General features: G+C 40.7%; 1 protein-coding gene across 8 annotated transcripts in view; it reads right to left on the bottom strand.

Annotated features, from left to right (window-relative positions):
• banp (BTG3 associated nuclear protein) overlaps positions 1 to 24,133 on the bottom strand; it is a 172,504-nt gene that overhangs the window by 139,333 nt on the left and 9,038 nt on the right. For 7 of the 8 annotated variants that reach the window (XR_012101914.1, XM_073070169.1, XM_073070167.1 and 4 more), the window contains exons 2-4: positions 15,057 to 15,170; positions 7,505 to 7,611; positions 2,513 to 2,712 (exon numbers count right to left, since the gene is read on the bottom strand). Coding sequence is in view for 7 of the 8 variants with exons in the window: in XM_073070169.1 (XP_072926270.1) it covers positions 2,513 to 2,712; positions 7,505 to 7,611; positions 15,057 to 15,126 (377 nt within the window). In the remaining variant the exon portion in view is untranslated. Of the gene's footprint in view, positions 1 to 2,512; positions 2,713 to 7,504; positions 7,612 to 15,056; positions 15,171 to 24,133 lie in introns of those variants that run through there. The other variant, XM_073070173.1, reaches the window with a different exon arrangement.

The raw sequence follows: 24,133 nt of genomic DNA, 5'->3' as shown, positions 1-24,133 counted from the left end.
TTGGTCAAAAGCCACTTCCATCTTGTTTGAAGTTTGCTTTTCCCCGTTGATTGGCTTGTGTGCCACAGTACTGGTGTCTGGTTTCACCCACCTCAGGGGTATAAGAATGTCACGTGCCAGAGGCTGAGCCTCTTTTCCTTTTGTCCCCAGGCACTCATTTTCACACTGAAGTCACCACCAGTGCTAAAGAACCATTGGAAAATTATGCTGCAGATATTAAAGGGCCCACACGCACTTTTAGCTAAGTATCTGTTTCGTTTTGTAGTTTGTGTAACTTGAGGCACTCAGATATTTGGTCAAATCTTTTACAGTTAGTAAATAAATTATCAATGTGCTTATTCGCTATCAGTGTCTTCCGTCTCACTCACAAAACACATGAACCTACTTCCTTATAACCTTAAAGCTATGGCTTCCAGTATATGATATCCCATCCTGGAATATTCATGAGACAAATCAAGTTAACCTTTAATTTTTATCTTGGAAAACAGACTGACAATCTACACTTTCTATGGTTCTCATATTATTATAAATTTCTGTCATGTCTCCCCTCAGTCTCTGACAAGCCAGAGAAAATAAACCAAATCTGTCCAACTTCTCCTGGTAGCTAATACTTCCTTTTGAGGCAACAATCTTCCCCAAAGTCTCCTTATAATGTTTCAGCCAGAACTGTGCATGATCCTCTGATACAGGCTAACCAGTCTTTTTACGGGAACAAGTAGTAGGTTTGCAGCTAGAGTTAGAATCCAAAGAGCTTGTGAATTTCCCTTTCTCTTTAAACTCATCAAGTTCTCTGGAAAATTTACAATACTGCTACAGAACATGGGTGAAACAAATCTGGGAGGTGAGGGCCACCGTCGTTCAGAGTTGATCATAGGTAGTGTGTCCTAGCTGTCTAGATACGCAAGCCTGGGTGGTACAATGTGCAGAGCAAGCTGTTGCCCATGTAGCAAGCTCCCCCTCTCTACACATCCGACGAACCCAAGGAACGACTGAGACCAATACAGTTTGGTACCAGCAGTTACACAGGAGCTGCCAGTCAACTTGGAACTCAATGTAGGACTGCCTCAGGGACTCCAGCTCCTGATATTTCCCTCGGGGTTTACTCCTGAAGCTTTCACCATGAGTGGGTATAGCCGCAAGGTAGCAGAGATTTGAGATCTAGGTGAGCTGTAAATCACAGCTCACGAGCTCCAACTGCCCCAAGCAACTGGTTTTAAGGCACCAGTAACCCACCTTTGCCTCTTCTCCTGTCAGTAGAAACAGTTCTGCTGGGCTTAGTAACCAAGTCACACTTGAAGGCCAGGAGCTGGACTTGGTTGTCAGAGGCTATTTGAGCCTCATGCCATCAGGAGTATTTAATAGGTAGTGGGAATTTGTCCCCATTACCCTCCTCCCACCTCAACTATAACAACCTTAGAGAAACAAAATGATGTTTGGACATTAATAGGAATAAATATCCAGAAGGCTGAAAATCTGCTGGTCTGACATTACTCAAGGGTTCCAGATCTCCAGTTTTATTGTAAGTAAATTTAATTAAGTTTTAAAGACAAAATTCAGAACTTATATTGTCCAACTAGAAGATCTAAACAGGATTTTCAGTTTAAAACAACACAAAATATCCAAGAAACCAAAGAACTTAATAGGATGTTTTCAGTCTTTTTCACCTAGACTCTCTATTAATCAGTTAGTCTATTAATCAGTCTTGCACATCATTTTTGCCCTAGTGGGCAACCTTTAATTCAGAACTCTACAGAAAACATGTTTTCTCCTTTTTAGCTATTTCCTCTTCATTTCAACCATTTTCATTCCACTCCTTAACTATTTGTCAGCTGAGAGAAAATCAAATCTCAGAAGACTGCCCCCCTTAGTGAGTACACTTCCTATTTGCAGAAACAGCAAATTTCAAATATTTGGGAGTAATACTTAGGTTAAGACAAAACCAGTAATTTAGTATTGTGGAATAACTATTCACATTTAAACCAGGATCTCAAAAAAGCACATAGCCTACTACAAATATAGACAGCTGGCAACTATACAAAGATGTGTTTAGGAATAATAAGGCCCATGTAAACTGGCATGTTTTCTGTCAGGCATTCAATTAGAAGATTAGAATAACTTATGGAAAACATGAATGCACTTTGCTTCATAAATATTTTTCATAATTATCTTAATTATTGACTACAACCTGTTTCTTCATACTTCTAGCAAAAATTACCAATATGGAAATCACAGATTTTATGTACTAAAAATTCATCTGCAAATTTGTGTTTATATTACATTACAAAAACTTATATGATTAACTTTTTGGAAGTTGCCAATCTGAATCAAATGAACGGAACAGAATTTGATCTCACATGCTTTAAATTTAAAGTCGTAGCCATTATTTTGACAGTGCCCACTTTTTTCACCATATATAATCATTCTTCATGGTAAGAGCTCCCACTTTCACACTATAGTAAAGACACATTAAAAAAACACTTCAATATTTTGCCCTCCAAAATATGCAGCTCACCTGCGTACTTTATTCCATGTCTGTGTTGCTCCCAGAGGTGACCCTGCCACCATCGGGACCTGGATCGGGGTATTATGTTTATTAAGAGCCAAATCTATCTTTTCTTCAATAGCTTTACAAGTTGCTTCGACCGCCTGAATTTTGGCTTCAATACTATCAAGACGGAAACAAATGGCCTGATTAAAGTCAAAGAGAATGGACTGTAAAAACAGAAAAAAGAGAACAAAAAATCAACAAGTGCTTTTGTTAGAAAAACAAGAAGATTGCATATTACAACAATTTATCTTTGAATTAATAAAAATGATTAAATATATAATTAAGCATACTAGCAAAAGTTAGTATTTTCTTGGTCCAAGTTACATGCTCACTTAAAATAATCGTAAAGCAGCTCATTTTGTTTATGCAGACAAATTTTGAGAAAATTTTTACTTTGACTGCAAATTGTGCTTCAGACCAGCCATTCTCAATGGGAGTCATATGGCCCCCCTTGGGGCCCTGGCACATTTGAAGGGGACCACTGACTAAAAACTGTGAAAAGGGGAGCCCCAAGTGTTTATGGGGGCCCTGGTAACTGAACTGATGAAATACCCAAGCAGCAACCTTCACTGGAGTCAATAGTTTCCCTCCTATTTATAATATCTTTCCAAATACACCATTTGAATTTGGTGCACCTGGTATATTCATTGCTTAAGCTCCTCCCACACAACCTCACTTCAGAGTCAGTCGCGAATCAGACTGTTGGGTCAACGTATTCAATCAAGGGTTCTCACATCCATTATCGCCATACTTCATTCTCCGAAGGTCAGCGTGTTTTGCTAGGCCTTTTTTAGCCTAGTAACTTTAAAGTGTATGTGTTTGGATATATCATACGTTAAGGTAGGTTGTGAAAAGTGTTTATTACTGCATATGAAATCACTGAAAAAGAAATCCCTAGCTCCGGATTGAGGCACAACGTCAAGAGAGTTTGATTGATCTTCAGAGTGATATAACTTTAAATCACAGCAAGAGGCGGAGAGGGAAGAGGTAAAAGAAGCTCAGAGAGAAGCTTTTTTTTTAAAACTGATCGCCGCAAAGAGGCTAGACTGCGCAGGCACGTGACATAGCGCGCCAAAGGGTTGAAAAGGAAGACCGCCATATACAGCGGCCATAGTTGTAGCGGCCATTGTCGGAGTGGACTAAGACAGAATGGGTCGGCTTTGGCTCAATCAGGCTTCGGCGGTTTGAACGGGGCACAACTGCGCAAGTGTATGAAAGTCAGCCTGTGAGGCAGCGGGAGAATTCAAAAAGCGAGCAGAGGCTGAGTACGAGCTTCACTCCGGGTGAGGTAAGGCCTGGTAAGCTCCTTTAATTAATCTAATTAGCTTAGGAGTAGGTAATGGAGGCAGCAGTTAGGGCAGTTGAGTGCTCCGTTTGAGTATGTGGGAAGTCAGGGCGAGCACTGTTGTCCCTGATGACTACACCTGCAAAAGGTGCATCCAGCTGCAGCTCCTGACAAACCATGTTAGGGAACTGGAGCTGGAGTTGGAGGAACTTCGGATCATTCGGAAGGCAGAGGCAAAAATCGACAGGAGTTTCAGGAAGATAGTCACCCCTAGGAGTCAGGAGACAGGTAGTTGGGTGACTGTCAGGAGAGGGAAGGGGAATAGACAGGAAGAGCAGAGCACCCCTGTGGCCATTCCCATCAACAATACGTATACTGTTGGTGGGGACGACCTACCAGGGACAAGTTGCAGTGGTTGCGTCTCTGGCACCAAGACTGGACCTTCAGTTCAGAAGGGAAGGAGGGAAAAGAGGAGAGCAGTAGTGATAGGGGATTCGATAGTTAGGGGGTCAGATAGGAGGTTCTGTGGAAGAGATCGAGAATCCCGGATGGTCTGTTGCCTCCCTGGTGCCAGGGTCCGCGATATCTCGGATCGAGTTCTCAGTATTCTCAAGAAGGAGGGTGAAGCCGGATGTCGTGGTCCATGTAGGGTCCAATGACGTGGGTAGGAAGAGTGAGGAGGTCCTGAAAGGTGAGTTTAGGGAGCTAGGTGCCAAGTTAAAGGACAGGACCTCCAGGATAGCAGTTTTAATGCAGTCATTGATCTGTTTTTCTCTGCATGGATGCTACTTGACCTACTGAATTTCCTGCCTCCTCATCGGGAGACCAGAGTCAGTGCAGATTGGAAATAACATTCCTCCTCGCTGACAATCGACACTGGTGCACCTCAAGGATGCAAGCTTAGCCCACTACTCTACTCTCTCTACACCCACAACTGCGTGGCTAGGCAAGGCTCAAACACCATCAATAAATTTGCCAGTGACATAACTATTGTTGGCAGAATATCAGATGTTAATGAGGCATACAGGAGTGAGACAGATCAGCTAGTTGAGTAGTGTCACAACAAGCTTGCACTTAATGTCAGTAACACCAAGGAGTTGCTGTGGACTTCATGAAAAAAAAGTTGAGGGATCACACACACCAGTCCTTACTGAGAGATCAGCTAGTGTAAAAAATGAGCAGTTCCAAGTTTCTGGGTGTCAACATCCCTGAAGATCTACTCTGGACCCAATATATTGATGCAATTACAAAGAAGGCTATATTTCATTAGGAGTTTGAGGAGACTTGGTATGTCACCAAAGACTCTCACAAATTTCTACAGATGTACCGTGGAAAGCATTCTAACTGGTTGTATCACTGTCTGATATGGAGGAACCACTGCATAGGATCAGAAAAAGCTGCAAAAAGTTGCAAACTGAGCCAGCTCCATCATGGCACTAGCCATAAGGCCTTGAGACATAGGAACAGAATTAGGCCATTCAGCCCAGGGCATCTTCAAAAGGCGATGCCTCAAAAGAGCGGCATCCGTCATTAATGGAGGCCCCGGACGTTCCATCTTCTCATTGTTACCATCAAGGAGGTACAAGAGTACAAAGACACACACTCAACATTTTAGGAACAGCTTCTTCCCCACTGCCATAGGATTTCTGAATGGACAATGATCCCACGTACACTACCTGAATATATAAATACATATATTTTTTAGTTTTTGCTCTCCTTTTGCACTATTTATTTAATTGTGTGCATGAGTGTGTAAGTGTATGAGTGCTTGAGTGCATGCATATACTGAAATTCATAGATTTTTTTTTATGTATTGCAATGTACTACTGCTGCAAAACAACACATTTCACAACATATGCCAGTGATATTAAACTTAATTCTGATTCTGTGCTTTTTTTTTTGCTTCAATTGCAAGGCAATTCTTAGGTATCAGTGCTTCTCCATTTCTTGGTTTCTTTCATTACCTGGCTTCACCAATGACTGCTGTTCTTCTAATTGCTAAAGTGCTTGGTTTTATATACCTTCCCTAAACTTCTACGGCCCTCTATTTGTTTTCTTCTTTAAACACTACATCTTCATTTACCCTAACATTCACTTCTGTTATTTAGTGTCAAATTGTGTTCATTGACTATTTTGCTAGTTTAAAGGTATCTCAACATTCTTAACTTTGAGCCAAAAATAGGAAGCAAACATTAATGTCCCTAAAGTGTTCAAAATGGTACAGTTATTCACAAACCAGAACAAAACTAATGAGAATAAAACATGAGAAAATCTCATTTCTCAAAATTAAAACATGAAATATTATTTTGAGCTATTATGTTTATGAAAATTCTTCATTACTCAGCAATGTTAAATGCACAATAAAGGGTTAAGGGTCTAATAACATTTGCCCAAATATGCCAGTAAAATAATTAAAAGATAAATATTTGCTGATGATCATAAATATTGCAAACTATTTAACTTACTTGCAACGTAGAATGCAAAACTGTCAGGTTTTAAATTTTCTTTTAAAAGTTACAGCCCATTAGATGTTTTAATGACAGCAAAAATAATAGTAATTTGTAATTACTTTTCATAGAATATGACAGAAGATAGTATATTTAGGAAGGAAAGAAATCTACTTTTTAAAAATGATATTTGCAAAACTAGTCTGGAATAGGAGCAAGGTCGCCATCTAGTGGAATCATATTTAACACCACACCTTTATTCAACCACTGTTACAATCAAAATAATAATGGGTTCAGAGTTTGCTACGAAAGCACAAGTTATATAATTGAGATACAAAGCCCTCAGGAAAGGGACATTTTGTGAATTAATAATGAGATTAATATTCTTGCAAAACAACTCAACCCACAAAATGAACAAATGAAACTGTGGTGTCTCACTTCTAAAAATTGTAAATTTATTTCAAACATCCACCCTTTGCTTTTTGTTTTCTAATTCATTCCAGTTCTTTGTCATGTTTCTGATACTTTACCCATCTAGAATGTGAATAGATTAAACAGAAACCATTGGTCTTGCTTTATCCGATACATCCAGTTCTTTCATAAACAATTCACATTATCAAACAACTGGGATGCAAATAATTTAAGCTTGAAGACTGAGGAAATAAATCTACAAGTGTGCAAGTAAATTAATATATTACTTTAACAAATTATGGGTTATTGATATATTAATAAATATGATTACAAGAAAAGTTATGTCACTTGAGGACAGCCAGGAATGGTAATAGGGATTAGTTACAGAAATTAGCCAAAGTAAAACCAATTAAAGGCCAATTATCCTTTTTATCCACTTTTACACAGAAAATCACAACCAAACCATTCACTTGTGACTACTAACCCATGGGTAATATTTAATCAATGATATCACTGCATTTGTGGATTGAATGAATGCTTCTAGATGGAGAGAGAAGGGTAACAATAATATGCTAAAAGGAGCTGTTAGCTAAAAATCAATAACGCACTGCCTTCTCTAATCCAGAAAAAGGTGACTAACTTATTAGGTTATTTTTATTTAAATTCTGAAGAAACATACACATAAAGATGAATCAAAAAGCTATTTTGCACCTGTTTCAAAATTAAGAAAATTCCAGGGACATGCACAGATTCATATTTTTGAACAATAATTCAAAAAGATAATCTTAAAGTCTTGCATTAACTTAAGGATACCTTTATTGTGGCATCTTGGATAGGCTGCCCATTTGTAATTTCTACACGTGGGCGTTTAATAGCTGGTTGTACAGCTCCATCTTCAGGCTGATGATTCTCCAAAACATCTGAAATAGATGAAATTTGATAGACATGCTCAAAATTGCAGATGTGACCAAAGGATGTCCAACTATCTTTACCCTGTGATTTCATAAATTATGTTAAATATTGGGAAATTACATAAAATTAATTGCTTTCATTAATTTATATAAAAATTTGCCACAGATTTAATGCAGCAGTGGCCTTTAGACCCAATGTAGAAACCTTAGTCATGGAATCAGATTTTCACAGCATAGAAACATTTCTATATTGACCATCAAGTACAAATCCCAATTACCTGCACTCAACTGATAAATGCTTCGATGATTTAAGAGTTGTCTAGGTACTTCTAAGCTTTGAGAGTAACTGCAGACACCAGCTCCTCACGCACATCCAAACATCCTGGAGTAAAAAGACTTCTTTTTCAAATCCCACCTAAACCCTCATCACTTATCCAAAGGTCAACACTCCCTTGCCCTCTTCTTTCATTGACTTGTCTCTTTTTCTTTGCTCCTAAGACCCAAGAAAGTACAGTATCCCTGGCAAATAAGAATTTATCTGACACGATGAAAGTGATAAATGGGATAGAAGGGTCTCACAGCTCAAAACTAAGCATCCATGAGGAGCTGTGACCTAAAAGTAGAAGCAGCAGAATGTACACAACCACTATCACACTGTCAGCATATTCCTCACTCCACTATTGGTATCAAACCTGGTTCAGGAGTAGCAGTGAGCATATAGTCCATTAAAATAATCAGGTACCTACCTAGCAAAGCTGCAGCTCAAAACTGATGATTAGAACAAACCTCTGCAGTTCGACTACATCCAACTCTGGGCGGATTCTCAATTACAACAGAACTAGCATGTGAGCATTAAAAGAAAAGGCTACAGCATTCACAACAATTTTCAGCTTAAAATGCTGGATAGATGATTAATTTCCTGAGCTCCCCACCAAAACAGATATATTTCACTCCAGATGATATCTGGAATCAGCCGAGAGCAGTGAAGACTATGGGACAGACAACTTACAGCTGCAGTCATGAAGACCTGAGCTCCAGAGATAGCTGTGCCTCAAGCCAAGCTCTTCCCTGGGTAGTTATGACACTAGCATATAACTGACAATGTGAAAATGTCTTTCCTTCCAGCTTAAGGATACACAATGTTTAGTTGGCATTTCAATCCCATAAGAAATGAAGCAGCCCATGCCCGTAAGCAGCAAATCCTAGATAACATTCTGGCAAGGGCCAAGAAGTGGCAAGTAACTTTCAAGATTCAATAAAAAGTACATGTATTATCAAAGACTGTATAGATTCAACAACCTTGAGATTTGCTTGCTCACAGGGGGCCACAAAGAAAGAAAGTTGAAAGAGATCAATTAAAAAAAAGGAAGAGAAAAGACCAGCACTCAGCAACAGCAAAAGAAAGAAAAAATACAAATTTAAGCAAAAATACAATTAAAGCAAAAAACTACATTCAGAACCAAAATTGAGTCCTTAGATCCAAACCCTGGATTAAGCCCAAAGTCTCACTTATCTCATCATATTAGCAGGCACAGCAGCCGGGGCAGTCTTCATAGCTTAGCACCATGGAGAGAGGAGTGACCATCACGGGGAAGGAGTGAATTCAGCTCTCGTCCTGACCCTGTCTTTTCAGTCTACCTGGGCTGCTGTTTAAATTGACCAAATGGCAGAAGTCCCTTGACAGCAGAGTGAACATCATAGAGACTGAGTGAAATTGGCTCTCACCTCTAATCTGGGCCGGTGTTTAATTTATCTAAAAAGCAAATCGCACCTCACACTAGGACCCAGCTGCAGCAAAAGGCTCCTGGCCTAGATGTCGCCCAGTGACTCACTCCAGACCCAGATTTTGTCACCCAGCTCAAAGCCACTCCCAAGCTCTTCAAATCAGCTCAGTGCCCAAAGCAATCCAACCTCACACCCCGGCCAGTTGTACGTGTAACACCCCGGTTAAAATTTTTACTGCTATGCTGTAGGTATTTCATTATAGCAGTTCTGTAAGAGCAGCCTGTCCTGCTTTCAGCCTGTTTGGGTTATTGTTGAAGATGAGGGATGCTGTCATCCAATTAGGCTGGTGGAACTGGTAAGTTTTAGTGAGGGACACCAAGGTTGATGTTGGGTTTATTTTTTGTTCAGCAGGAGATGAAGAGAGAATACGCCGGAGAGAATTGGTAATAGGCTTCGACCCAGTGGGGACCACAATTCGATGGAGCAAGGTGCCGGGGGTCTACTGAGCATCAGTGAATATGTATGACTTTCGGAAGAGTTAAGCTCCAACTTGGGCACATTTGACTGTTTAATTATAATGGGCCCTTTTTCTTTTGTTTTTTTCTTGTCTTTACTAACCCTTCAGTTAAGTTAAAATTCATAAATATAATTCCTTTAATTGTATGCAGTCTATTGTATGTTATTTCTTGGCACTGAGTTGTAAATTGCACAGCATCCACACTTTTTTGGGAGTTTGGGGTGGGAGAGCTGTCTCAATGTCATGGGTATAACAGGATCGGTGGTGTGTATTCCCTAGACTTACACAGTCAAGGAAACCAGCGGAGTTTCATACAGACACTGAATCTCCTCTGCCCGGGTCCCGACTTCTCCTTTCAGTGCCCAGAGCAATTCAATCTCACACCCGGGCCAATTGTAACTCCATCTGCAACAATTCTACAACGCACCATCTCAGATCATCCCCTGAACTCACTTTACCATCGCTTGCCCCTTCAGTTTGCAGTGACAATTTAACAGAAATTACCTCAGAAAAGGTTATTTTTAGTCAGTTTTCTTATCTTTTTTTTAAACTACCAGAGAGTAGTCACACACATTCGGTAGTGCTGTTGGTCATGGCATATTTGAAATATGGAAGAAAATATCAAACTCAAATGGGTCAAGGACAATGGGATAGAGACACCCATTTTGTGAGACTGTCCTTGCAGTCCCCCTTCCCCCCTTCCAGTGGCTGCGTGACTTTGGCTTCACTAGAAGAGAGATCAAGTCAACCAGCAGGCCTGTAGCTGAGACAGCAGAGACAGGATCATTATGGGTGTGGACCAAGTACGTCCAGAGGGGCAGATAGTCGGACAGAGTACCATCTTTTGCAAACCCTTCAGTAGTTGCATAGACACCTGAAGAGTAGACTATCTGGTGGATGGAAGCGACCAACAACTCTGATAGAGGCAGATGTTAAGTTTTTAAGCTCACCAGTGGGAGGTGGTGCTTTAGCCCACCAGCTCGAGGGAGTCTGATCATAAGTGGGCCGAAACTCCTGAAGACAGGTGGCAGATCAATTGATGATCCCACTGGTGATAGCACAGAACAGTTAACGTCTTAGTCCAAGTGTATTTTCAATTCTTATAAAATGCCAGACATACCAGAGAAGCAATCTGTAATCTTGTTAATGTCTAGGTCCCCTAGTTTGACTAGTTTGGACCAGTCGTGGAGTTGAAAGAAACAAATACATAAGGCTGGAGGGGGTGGGGTGGGAAAGGCAGAAATCATAGAACAATGTGGGTTGTAGCCATGAATCAGAGCTAATAAAAAGGTGTTAAGAATTGCCCAGGTGATGTATATCCAATGACACTAGAACGCTACACTTAAATTGATAACGAATGAATATTGTGCTACCAACAATAACTCTCTCAAGAGACCAACCATCACAAGGAAGAACCCCCATGCCAGGGGGTGGGAGAAGAAAGGATTGATCATCTGACCAATGGAGATCCCCTATTTTGGTATTATAAATTGGAAAAGTGGACTGAGTAAGTGTTGGTACAAAGGGAACAGTAGAATTGATGTTCTAAGTTGTTAGCCCGTGATCAACATTGTCACATGGTTGTTTGTGCAAAGACAATAAAGTGCAAGGTTCAATTAATTAAGCATCGTGTAGTGAGTTTCCTAACCTAGTTCCGAAGCTGAACAGTCAACAGCACCATCTTAACTTTCTTGCAAGGAACTGCTGATCAATAACCACCTCCAACAAGACAGCATCTTAACTACTTCTGACCCAAGTAGATGATCTTGTACCACAGTCAGAGATTGGCAATATGGCAGATTGGCAGGTGTGGCTGAAAGAAGATCACAGTTGGGAGTGCGAGTTATATACAGGCCCCTGAACAGTAGCCAGGATGTGGGGTACAAATTACAAAGGAAGATTAAAAAATGCATGTAAAAAGGCCAATGTTATGACAGTCATGGGGGATTTTAATATGCAGGTGGATTGGGATATGCAGATAGCTGGTGCTCTATCACAAGAGAGGGAATTTGTAGAATGGCTTTATTGAGCAGCCTATGGTTGACCTCATTAGGGGAAAGGCAATTCTAGAATGGATGTTGTGTAATGAACTAGATTTGATAAGGTAAAGGAACCCTTAGGAGGCTGTGATCATAATATGATAGAATTCACCCTGCATTTTGAGAATCAGAATCAGGTTTATTATCACCGGCATGTGACGTGAAATTTGTTAATTTAGCAGCAGCAGTTCAATGTAATACATAATCTAGCAGAGAGAGAGAAAATAATAATAATAAATAAATAAATAAAATATAACAAATAAACAAGTAAATCAATTACATATATTGAATAGATCATTAAAAAATGTGCAAAAACAGAAATACTATAGAGAAGCTAAAATTCAATGTATCCGTATTACAATGGAGTAAATGGAATTACAGAGGCATCAGAGAGACACTGGCCAAAGTTGATTTGCAAGGAACACTAGCAGGGATGATGGCAGGCTAGTGTTTCTGAGAATAATTCAGAAGACACAAGATTAGTTCATCCCAAAGATAAAATATTCTAAAGGGAGAATGAGGCAACCATGAATAAGAAAGAAAGTCAGACCGTATAAAAGCAAAAGAGAGGGCATATAATATGGCAAAAATTGATGGAAAGTTAGAGGACTGGGAAGCTTTTAGATATCAAAAGAAGGCAACTACAAAAGCATTAAATGAGGGGAAAAAAAGATGAAATGTGAAGGTAAACTAGTCAATAATATAAAAACAGAACTTTTTATCAGACATATAAAGAATTAAAAAGAGTCAAGAGTGGATATCAGGCCACTGGAAAATGAAGCTGATAGTGATGGGGGATTGAGAAATGGTGGATGAACTTATAAATATTCTGCATCAGTCTTCACTATGAAAGATACCAGCAGAATGCTAGAAATTCAAGCATGTCAGGGGTAGGAATGAGTACAGTATCATTATTAAGAGGAAGGTACCTGGGGAACTAAAAGATCTGAAAATAGGTAAGACACCTGGACCAGATGGACTACACCTCATGGTTCTGAAAGAGGTAGCTGAAGGGATTGTGGAAGATTAGCAGTGATCTTTTAAGGATCATTAGATTCTGTAATGGTTATGTACAAGTGGAAAATTGCAAATGTCTCACAATTCTTTAAAAAAGGGAGGAAAAGAAAGGAAATCAGGGCCCAGTTAGCCCAACTTCAGTGGTTGGGAAGATATTGGCATCAATTATTAAGGATGAGGCTTTAGGGTACTTGGCTAATTTTATCACATGCCTCCAAAGTCAGCATTGTTTCCTCAAGTAGAAATCTTACCTGTTAAATCTGGTGGAATCCTTTGAGGAAATAACAGGAAGGATAGATAGATAGAGTGAATGTTGTTTACTCAGATTTTCAGAAGGTATCACATGAGGTTGCTAAACAAGATAAAAGTCCATGGTATTGTAGGAAATATATTAGCATGGATAGAAGCAACAAACACAAAATGCTGGAGGAACTCAGCAGGCCAGGCAGCATCTATGGAAAAGAGTACAGTCGGCATTTCAGGCCAAGACCCTTCAGCAGGACAGGAGGGCCACAGAGGTCACAGAGGGGGAGCAGTGAGAGAGGATTTCTCTGAATTCCCATTGAAGAGAAGATTTAAACTTCTTCAGGGTAGGCATCCCTAGAAGAGACTTCTCAGTGTAGTAATCCAATCACAAACATGCTCTTGTTAGCATGGATAGAAGATTGGCTGACTGCCAGGAGGCAAAGAATGGGAATAAATGAGACTTTATCTGGTTGGCTGCTGACAACTAGTGGTGTTCCACACAGATTGGTATTAGGACGGCTTTTCTTCACATTACATGTCAATGATTTAGATGACAGAATTGTTGGATTTACAGATGATACAAAGATAGGTAGAGGGGCAGGTAGTCTGCAGAAGGATCTGCACAGATTAAGAGAGTGGGCAAAGTGGCAGACAGGGTGTAGGGAAGTGTATGGTCATGCACTTTACTATAGAAAGCAAATACAATGTTAGCATTCATTTTCAAAGGACAAGAAGATAAAAGCAAGCCTGTAATGCTGAGGCTTTATAAGGCATCGATCAGACAGCACTTGGAATATTGTGAGCAGTTTTGGGCTTCTTATCTAAAAAAATGCTGGCATTGGAGAGGACCCAGAAGAGGTTCATGTGAATAATCCTAGGAATGAAAGGGTTTGGCAAATGAGGAGCATTTGATTGCTCTGGGATTGTACTCACTGGAGCTTAAAAGAATGTGGGAAAATTTCATTGAAGCCTATAGAATATTGAAAGAATATTGACAGAGTGGACATGGAAGACACATTTCCAGTAGTGGAGCAGTCTGTACCAGAGGGCACAGTCTCAGAATACAAGGATGTCCCTTTAGAACAGAGATGAGGAGGAATTTCCTTAACTAGAGGGTGGTGAATCTGCGGAATTCAGAACCACAATATGAGGCCATTATTGGGTATATTTAAAGGAGTTTGATATGTTATTGATTAGTCATGACTTCAAATGTTATAAGGAGAAGGCAAGGAGAATGGGGTTGAGAGGAATAAGCCATTCAAGTGGACCAACCACATAAAGATTGTGATTAAAAAAGTAAGTCAGAGGCTGGGGATCTTGCAATGATTGCACAAGACTTGTTATGAGGCACAAGTCAGGAATACTCTCTACTTCCCAGGAGGTATGCAACATCAACAATTCCACAGAGGATCACACCTCCCAGGATAAAGCATCTTCTTGATTGGCAACTCACTAACCATCCTAAACATTAATTCACTCTATCAAAGAGCATGGGGGCTGAAGTATCTACTATCTACCAATGTATTGCAGTTACTCATCCGAACAGCTCATGAGAAGGGTCAAATCTGCAAGCTCAACCACCAAGAAGTGGATATCAGGCCACAGGAAAATGAAGCTGATAGCGATAGGTAGATGAAAACATTACTACCTACAGTTCCCTCAGTAAATCACTCAAAATCCTGACCTGGAAATATATCACTGCTCTTCATCCTTGCTGGGTCCAAATCCTGGAAATTCCATTTTCCACTAAAGAGATTGCAACAATTCAAACAACTTTTCAAACACAATTTTGGGTGGGCAATAAATTTTGCCTTGCTAGCACTGCCCATATCTCAAAATGAATAAAAATGTAAATGCTTTTCCAAAATTACTTATTTGTCTAATAATTTCTGCTGTAACACTGCACTTACCTGTTTGATCTTGTGTCAAATCCTCAACAGCAATTTGAACCACATCTGTCAAATCGTGTTCGGACATCATCTAGTTATCATCCAGCATCTACTAACTTCAAAATCAACTAGGATCTGAAACACATCAAATAAAAACAAAGATTAGCACAGTGGAGTCAAATTAAGGGATCTTAGAGAATTATTACCTGGATCATCTCGATCAGGGGTTCCCAACCTGGGACCATGGATCCATGTGGGTCCACGTGCTTAGTCCCCTGTTCTACTTACTTTACGCTTATGACTGTGTGGCTAAGCACACCTCCAAAGCTATATTCAAGTTTGCTGACAACACCACTGTTGTAGGCCGAATCAAAGGTGATGAGGAACCACATACAGAAGGGAGACTGAAAATATGGTTGAGGGGTGTCATAACAACAATCTTTTACTCAAACAATACACACAAATTGCTGGAGGAACTCAACAGGCCTACTGAGTTCCTCCAGCATTTTGTGTGTGGTGCTTCGATTTCCAGCACCTCCAGATTTTTTTCTTGTTTGTGATTGAACCTCTTACTCAGTGGCAACAAGACCAAGGAGTTGATTATTGACTTCAGGAAAAGGAAACCAGAGGTCTATGAGCTAGTCCTCATTGGAGGACCAGAGGCTGAGAGGGTCAGCAATTTTAAATTCCTTGTTGTTATTATTTCGGAGGACCTGTCCTAGGCCCAGCACTTAAGTGCAATTACAAGAAAGTATGGCAGCACTTCTACTTCCCTAGGAGTTTGTGGAGATTCAGCATGACATCTAAAACTTTGGCAAACCTCTATAGAGTCGTACTGGAGAGTATATTAACTGGCTGCATCACAGCCTGGTATGGAAACATCAATGCCCTTGAATGAAAATTCCTATAAAAATGAGTAGATATGGCCCAGTCCGTCACGGATAAAGCCCTCCCACCACTGAGCACATCTGCATGAAACACTATCACAGGAATGCAGCATCCATCATCAGAGACTCCCACCACCCAGGACATGCTCTCTTCTCACTGTGAAGGGACAGAAGCACCAGGACCCACACAACTATGTTCAAGAACATTTACTACCCCTCAACCACCAGGCTCTTGAACCAAAGGGAACAACATCACTCAACTTCACTTGCCCATCTTTGAAATATTCCCACAACCATTGGACTCATTTTCAAGGACATTTCATCTATCTTTGCAATATTCATTCATTTATTTTTTTACTTTCTTCTTGTATTTGAGTTTTGTTGTTTTTTTGCACACTGCTTGAACGCCCAAGTTGGTGCAATCTTTCATTGATTATGTTATACTTATTATTCTATAGATTTAATGAGTATGCCCATAAGAAAATGAATCTCAGAGTTGTATGTGGTGGCATATAAGTACTTTGATAATAAATTTACTTTGATCTTTTGAACTGCTCTGAACTTTTGATCGTAAGAATGAGCAGAGTTGTGGACAAAGCTCAGAACATCAAGGAAATGCTATACATTCTGTCTACACCTTGCTGCTTCAGTAAAGCAGCCAACGTAAAGGTCCTACTGACCCCAGACATTCTCTCTTCTCCCCTGCTCATCAGACTCAAGATACAAAAATATGAGAGCATGTACCACCAGGCTCATGGACAGCTTCTACAGCACTGTTTCAAGATGATTGAATGTTCCCCTATCACAATAAGATAGACTCTTTACCATCAACAGATCACTTACAATACCAGAAGAAACAAGACACTGGACCTTTGTTACACCACCATCAAGAATGCCTACCGTGTTATACCACGCTCCCACTTCGGGAAATCTGATCACCTGGTTGCACTTCTACTCCTTGAGTACAGACAGAGACTGAAGACTGCAGTACCAGTAGTGAGGACCAAGAAGGTATGGACAAGGGAAGCACAGGAGTGCTTACAGGATGGTTTTGAATCAGTGGTCTGGACCATATTCAGGGATTCATCTTCAAACTTGGATGAGCATGCTGAAGTTGTTACCGACTTTATTAAAACATGTAAGGAAGAGTGTGTGCCTACAAAGACTTGCTGTACATTCCCAAACCAAAAGCCATGGATGAACCAGGAGATAGTCATCTGCTGAAGGCTAGGTCTGTGGTATTCAAGTTTGGCGACCTAGGTCTGGACTGGAAAACTAGGAATTACTTGCAGAGGGTTATTTCAAGGGTGAAGAGACAATTCCGAATGAGATTGGAGGCGACATCGAATGTACGACAACTATAGCAAGACATTACTTCCTGCAAAGTGAAACCCAATAGCATGAATGACAGCAATGCTTCACTACCAGATGAACTCAACAACTTCTATGTCCGCTTTGAAAGGGAGCATATAACTACAGCTGTGAAGATCCCTGCTGCAACTGGTGACCCTGTGATCTCTGTCTTGGAGGCTGATGTTAGACTGTCTTTAAAGAGGGTGAACCCTCGTCAGGCAACAGGTCCCGATGGAGTACCTGATAAGGCTCTGAAAACTTGTGCCAACCAACTGGCAAGAGTATTCAAGGACATTTTCAACCTCTCACTGCTACGGGCAGAAGGTCCCGCGCTTCAAAAAGGCAACAGTTATACTAGTGCCTAAGAAGAATAATGTGAGCTACCTTAATGACTATCATCCAGTGGCACTCACATCTACAGTGATGAAATGATTTGAGATTTGAGAGGTTGGTCATGACTAGACTGAACCTCTGCCTCAGCAAGGACCTGGACCCACTGCAATTTGCTTACCACCACAATAGATCAACAGCAGACACAATCTCAATGGCTCGTCACTCAGCCTTAGACCACCTGGACAATACAAACACCTAGGTCAAAATACTGTTCATCGACTATAACTCAGCATTTAACACCATCATTCCCACAATCCTGATTGAGAAGTTACTGAACCTGGACCTCTGTATCTCCCTCTGAAATTGGATCCATGACTTCCTAACCAGAAGACCACAATCTGTGCAGATTGGCGATAATACCTCCTCCTCGCTTACGATCAACACTGGTGCACCTCAGGGGTGTGTGCTTCGCCCACTGCTCAACTCTCTCTATACCTATGATTGTGTGGCTACGCATAGCTCACATACCATCTATAAATTTGATGATAAAACCATTGTTCGTAGAATCTCAGATGGAGACGAGAAGGCATATAGGAGCAAGATATACCAACTAGTGGAGTGGTGTTGCAGCAAGAACCTTGCACTCAACGTCAGTAAGACAAAAGAGCTGATTGTGGACTTCGAGACAAAGGAACACATACCAATCCTCAAAGAGGGACCAGAAGGACGAGAGTGAGTAATTCCAAGTTCCTGGGTGTCAAGATCTCTGAGGACCTAACCTGGTCCCAACATATCGATGCAGCTATAAAGAAGGCAAGACAGCAGCTATACTTCATTAGGAGTTTAAAGAGATTTGGTCAACAAAAACACTCAAAAACTTCTATAGATGTACCGTGGAGAGCATTCTGACAAGCTGCATCACTGTCTGGTACGGGGGGGGGGGACTACTGCACATGACCGAAATAAGTTGCACAGGGTCGTAAATTTAGTTGGCTCCATCTTGGGTACTAGCCTACAAAGTACCCAGGACATCTTCAAGGAGTGGTGTCTCAGAAAGGCGGCGTCCATTACTAAAGACCCCCAGCACCCAGGGCATGCCCTTTTCTCACTGTTACCATCAGGTAGGAGGTACAGAAGCCTGAAGGCACACACTCAGCGATTCAGGAACAGCTTCTTCCCCTCTGCCATCCAATTCCTGTATGAACATTGAACCCATGAACACTACCTCACTTTTTAAATATATATTATTTGTTTTTGCACAATTTTAAATCTATTCAATATACGTATACTGTAATAGATTTACTTATTTATTACTAATATTTTCTTCTTCTTCTACATTATCTATTGCATTGCCTCTCTCCCTTCTTGAAAAGTGGAATAACAATTCAGGCCAAGTCCTCTCTCATGCCTTCTGTAATTCCCTTTATTCCACTGTAATACCGATACATCTGACTTTAGCTTCTCCTTCTCAGATTTCAGGGTGAATTCAATATTATAATCACTTGCCCCAAAGGGTTCTTATACCTTAAGCTCTCTAATCCATTCTGGTTCTTTGCACCACATCCAATCCAGAATAGCTGAACCCCTATTGGGCTCAATCATGAGGTGCTCTTAAAAAATCTTTTGGCACTCTAGAAATACCCTCTCCTGGAATCCAGCACCAACCTGCTTTTCCCAATCTGCCTCCATATTGAAATCCCTCATGACTACTCTTAACATTGCTCTTTTGTCATGCATTTTCTATCTCCTCTTGTAATTTCTAGCCCACACCCTTACTACTGTTTTGGAGGTCTGTATACAGCCCCCATCAGGGTCTTTTTACCCTTGCAGTTCCTTAGCTTTGTCCACAATAATTCAACACTTTCCGACCCTATGTCACCTCTTTCTAATGATAATTGTTTTTACCAACAGAGCAACCTCTCTGCCTTCCGTTCTGTACTTTTGATACAATGTGTATCCTTGGACATTAAGCTTCTAGCTAGAAACTTCTTTCAGTTATGACTCAGTGATGACTACAACATCATACCTATCAATCTGCAACTGTGCTACAAGTTCATCTACCTTATTCTGTATACAGTACTGCATGCATTCAAGTATAACACCTTCAGTCCTGTATTGACTGTTTGTGATTTTGTCCACCTTTTACGTTGCAACTCATCTTGTTGACTGCAATCTTACCCATCAACAGCTTCCCCTCACTATACAGTGCTTCTGTTTGTAAACTAGTTTTCTCATCTTCAGCATTGTCATCCACCTTTCCTACGATAATTCTTGTATTGAAATATACACAGCTCAGGACACCCGTCACACAATGCTCAACCTTTTGATTCCTAACTTTATCTGGGGTCTTACCAACATCTGCCTCCATGTCTCCACTAACTGGTTCCCTTCTTCCTGCAACTCCAGTTTAAAACCCACTGTGCAGCATTAACAAACCTTTCCATTAGGATATTAGCCCCCCTCCATTTCAGGTGCAAACTGTCCCTTCTGTACAGGTAACACACACAAAATGCTGGAAGAACCGTAATGTCGACTGTACTTTTTTTCCATTGATGCTGTTCAGCCTGCTGAGTTCTCCAGTATTTTGTGTGTTAGTTGGATTTCCAGCAACTGAAGATTTTCTCTTATTTACCTTCTGTACAGGTTCCACCTTCCCTGGAGGAGAGCCCAATGATCCAAAAACCTTATGCTCTCCCTCCTACGCCAACACCTTAGCCACATATTAAATGGTATAATCTTCCTAGTTCTGGTCTCACTAGCACAAGAAATGGGTCACAATCCTGAGATCACAACCCTGGTGGTCCTACCTTTTAACTCAGCACCCAATTCCCTGAACTTCCTTTGCAGAACCTCCCTCATCCTACCCATATCATTGGCACCTAAATTTGGTATGACCTCAGGCTGTTCACCCTCCCACTTAAGAACATTGTGGACATGATCTGAGATATCCCAGTCCCTGGCACCCAGGAGGCAACATACCATCCAGGAATCTCATTCTCACCCAGAGAACCTCCTGTCCGTTCCCCTAACTAATGAATCCCCTATAACCACAGCGTGCCTCTTCTCCTTTCAGAGTCACAGAGGCAGACTCAGTGCCATATGCTCGATTACTGTGTTTTTCCTGTTAGGTATTTTTCCCCGACTGTATCCAAAGTGGTATACCTGTTGTTGAGAGGAATGACAACAGGGGTACCCTACACAGGCTCCTTAACCCCTTTCCCCTTCCTGTGTCCTGCACCTTGGGTGTAACTACCTCTCCATATGTCCCATTTATCATCCTGTCAGCCGCCCAAATGATTCAGAGGTTATTCAGTTCCAGTTCCAATTCCTTAATGCAGATTGTTAGAAGCTGCAGCTGGATGCACTTCTTGCAGTTGAGGTCATCAGGGACATTAGAGGTCTCCCTGTCTTCCCACAAGTGGAGCATTCAACTATCCTGCCTGGCATCTCTACTGTCCTAATTGAGCAAATATAAAGAAAGGAAGGGGAAAAAAACTTAACCTTGAGCTTTTCTTTGCTTTCTCTGACTGAAACCTCAAAGAGCTAAAGCCTCAAGGTCACCTCTCTGACTCTGTCCCATCCAACAACGGCCATCGCACTGGCCCCCGCCTTACTTTAATTTTCTCTTGCATATCTGGAAATGGCTGACAGCACTTCATGTGGAATTGGCTATAGTATCCGACAACATTGCTGTTGTAGTACTGGAAACCTGCTCTTCAAAACTAGTTGTGCCTCTAGTAAAGTCACTTCACTGGCAAGTACCTAATAATGTGGCTAATGAGTTGGTGTAGGAGGGATGACATGAGATTTTTGGATCATTGGGCTCTCTTCCAGGGAAGGTGGGACCTGAACATAAGGGTTGTACTTGAACTGGAAGAGGATTAATATCTTAGTGGGAAGGTTTGCTAGTGCTGCACAGTGAAATTTAAACTAGAGTTGCAGTGTGTTGGAAACCAGAATGCCACAGTTAGCAGAGAGGCTATGGAGACAGATGTAGGTAAGACCTCAACCAAAAACAGGAACCAAACTGTTGAGCATGGAGCAAGTAGTGTCCAAGGCTATGTCTACTTCAAAGCAGGAAGAATAATAGGAAAGGCAAATGAGCTCAGAGTGGGATCAATATCTGGAATTATGATATTGCAGCTATTAGTGACACTCGGTTGCAGGAGGGACAAGACTTGCAGCTCTACATTCCAGGGTGCAAAAGAGTGGGAGGGATTAGAGGAGTATAGGTGGTGTTACTTGTCAGGGGAAGTGTCATAGCAGTGTTCTGTCAGGACAGTCTGGAGTACTCAGTGAAGTGCTATGGGAGGAACTGAGAAAGAAGAAAAGAATAACCACATTAATGAGGCTAAATTACAGACTACACAACAGTCCAAGGGATTTAGAGGAACAAATTTTCAGAGAGATTACAGACTAAGAAACATAAGGTATTGTAGGTGATTTTAACTTTCCACATAGTGAATAGGGCTCCCCTACAGTGAAAGGATTAGATGGGATAGGTTGTCTAATCTGTTCAGGAAAAGTTTCCTTAATCGTACATTGAAGTCCCAACAAGACAGTGTGTGATACTTGATCTGCTATTAGGGAATGAGATAGGGCAGGTGACTGAAGTTGCATCTAGTGCTCACAAAGCCATTAGTTTCAAAGTAAATATGGAAAAGGATAGGTTTGGTCTGCAGGTTGAGATTCTAAATTGGAGAAAGGCCAGTTTTGATGGTATCAAAAAGGATCTGGCAAGCATGAACTGGGACAGGCTGTCACACCATTAGTGTGGCTACTGTGAAGAATGAAGCTACAAATGAGCTCAGAAATGATGAAAGATACAAATTTGAAACAAGCATGACAGAATCAAACACAGCAGTGAGTAAGCCCCGGTATTTGATGCCCTTACAGGGGCTGGTGATCATGATTGTAAACTTGCTGCAATTCCAGTTCAAGTCTAACTAGACAGTGGCTACTTACGCTTTCCTAGATCAAAGTACTACAGCAACGTTCTATACAGCACGCTCATGGACAAGCTTAGCCAGACGGGAAAAAGAAACACACATTCTTTTACACACCTTGGGTCAAGAGAAGGTCGTGAGTAGCTACGTCGTTTCAGGTTTAGAAATGGCTGGCTTATAAAGTGTAAATTTTATGAACTGCTTAGCATCTATAAGCAATAAAGTATGTCTGTCTAGAAAGAGAACGTTCCTCATCAGAAAGATCTTTAGGAATGGTCTCACCTGAAGCAGATTCATTTGCTGGAAATTGAGTCAGAAATCGAGCTGCTGATCCAGGTGAATGTGCCCAAGGCATTGGAGCTGTTCGAAGTGATTCATTGTGTTAATGATGGACCCTATGCAATCAGAGCAATACTGGATTGGATTATTAATGGACCAATACCATGGTGGTGTAAGAAACTACACTCAGACAGAACTGACAGGCAACAGGATTCCAGTTTTAAAAAGAAATTAGCTTTGGCAGCAACCATTCAAGACAGAATTTCCTGAATGTGGTCAATTGGAACAACATGGTTTGTCAAGACTTGTAAGACTTTAAGACTGCTTACCAAAAAAGAGGACATTTGTATGAATGTTGGGATTTCCTGAAACCTGTGCCACAGTAGCATATAGTTGTAGTTATTATACTATAATAATTAGGGGGCTGGAATGTAGGAGCCATGTATCTGTTCTCTATCTGCATTGTATTCTATGTTGTGCATTTATTATGTTTATAATGGTAGCTAGTCACGAATGGTAATGTGGGAAAAGCAAAGGGAATAAGTTTCATATTTGTGCTTTGTTCAGGGCAGTTTGGAGCTACGGGCGATGGATATCATATCTTTTATTGGCCTCTTAGTTATGTTTATTTACATTGAAGTATGCTTAAGTTTCATTGTTTCAATATTGTATCTTTGCTAATTGTCAATAAAATATCAAATACATACCTTTGACTTTTGGAACAATCATTTTTGGAGTGATTGGAGGGCACGTCATACAAGTATAACAAATCTGTGGGGGTCACCATCTGCAGCAATTGGTTAGTTAAAATTGGCCACTCCAGTATTTATATAGATAAATATTTGGTAGTCTACTCATAAATAATGAGCTAAAGAACTATTTCCATGTGGTTTCACTCTACAATTGTTTTCAGTTTTCAAAAAAAAAATTTTCAAAAATTATGCAGTGGTCAAGTCAGCAGCCTGCCATAATTTTCTCAAAGGCAGTTAAGATGGGCAATACAAATACCGTAGCTATCACTGGCAATAACTTATTAATAAAATAGAAAATAAATGAGATTATTTTCAAAAGTAGAAACAGGAAGAAAGCAAAAAAAAAGGACACATAAAAAACTGCAGATGCTAAAATATGGAGGGAAAAAAATCCACTGGAGGAATTTGGTGGGTCAAGCAGCTTTGGAGGCAAGTCAACTTTTTGGATTGATCCACCTGGACTGAAAGAACCAAGGAGAAATAGCTAGTGCAAAGAGGAAGAGCAAGATTTGCCAAGCAATATCCAGGTAAGGAAGAGTAATAGGCAG

The sequence above is a fragment of the Hemitrygon akajei genome, chromosome 17 (genome assembly GCF_048418815.1).
Source record: "Hemitrygon akajei chromosome 17, sHemAka1.3, whole genome shotgun sequence".
NCBI lineage: Eukaryota > Metazoa > Chordata > Chondrichthyes > Myliobatiformes > Dasyatidae > Hemitrygon > Hemitrygon akajei.
This window is presented reverse-complemented; position numbering and strand designations above follow the sequence as displayed.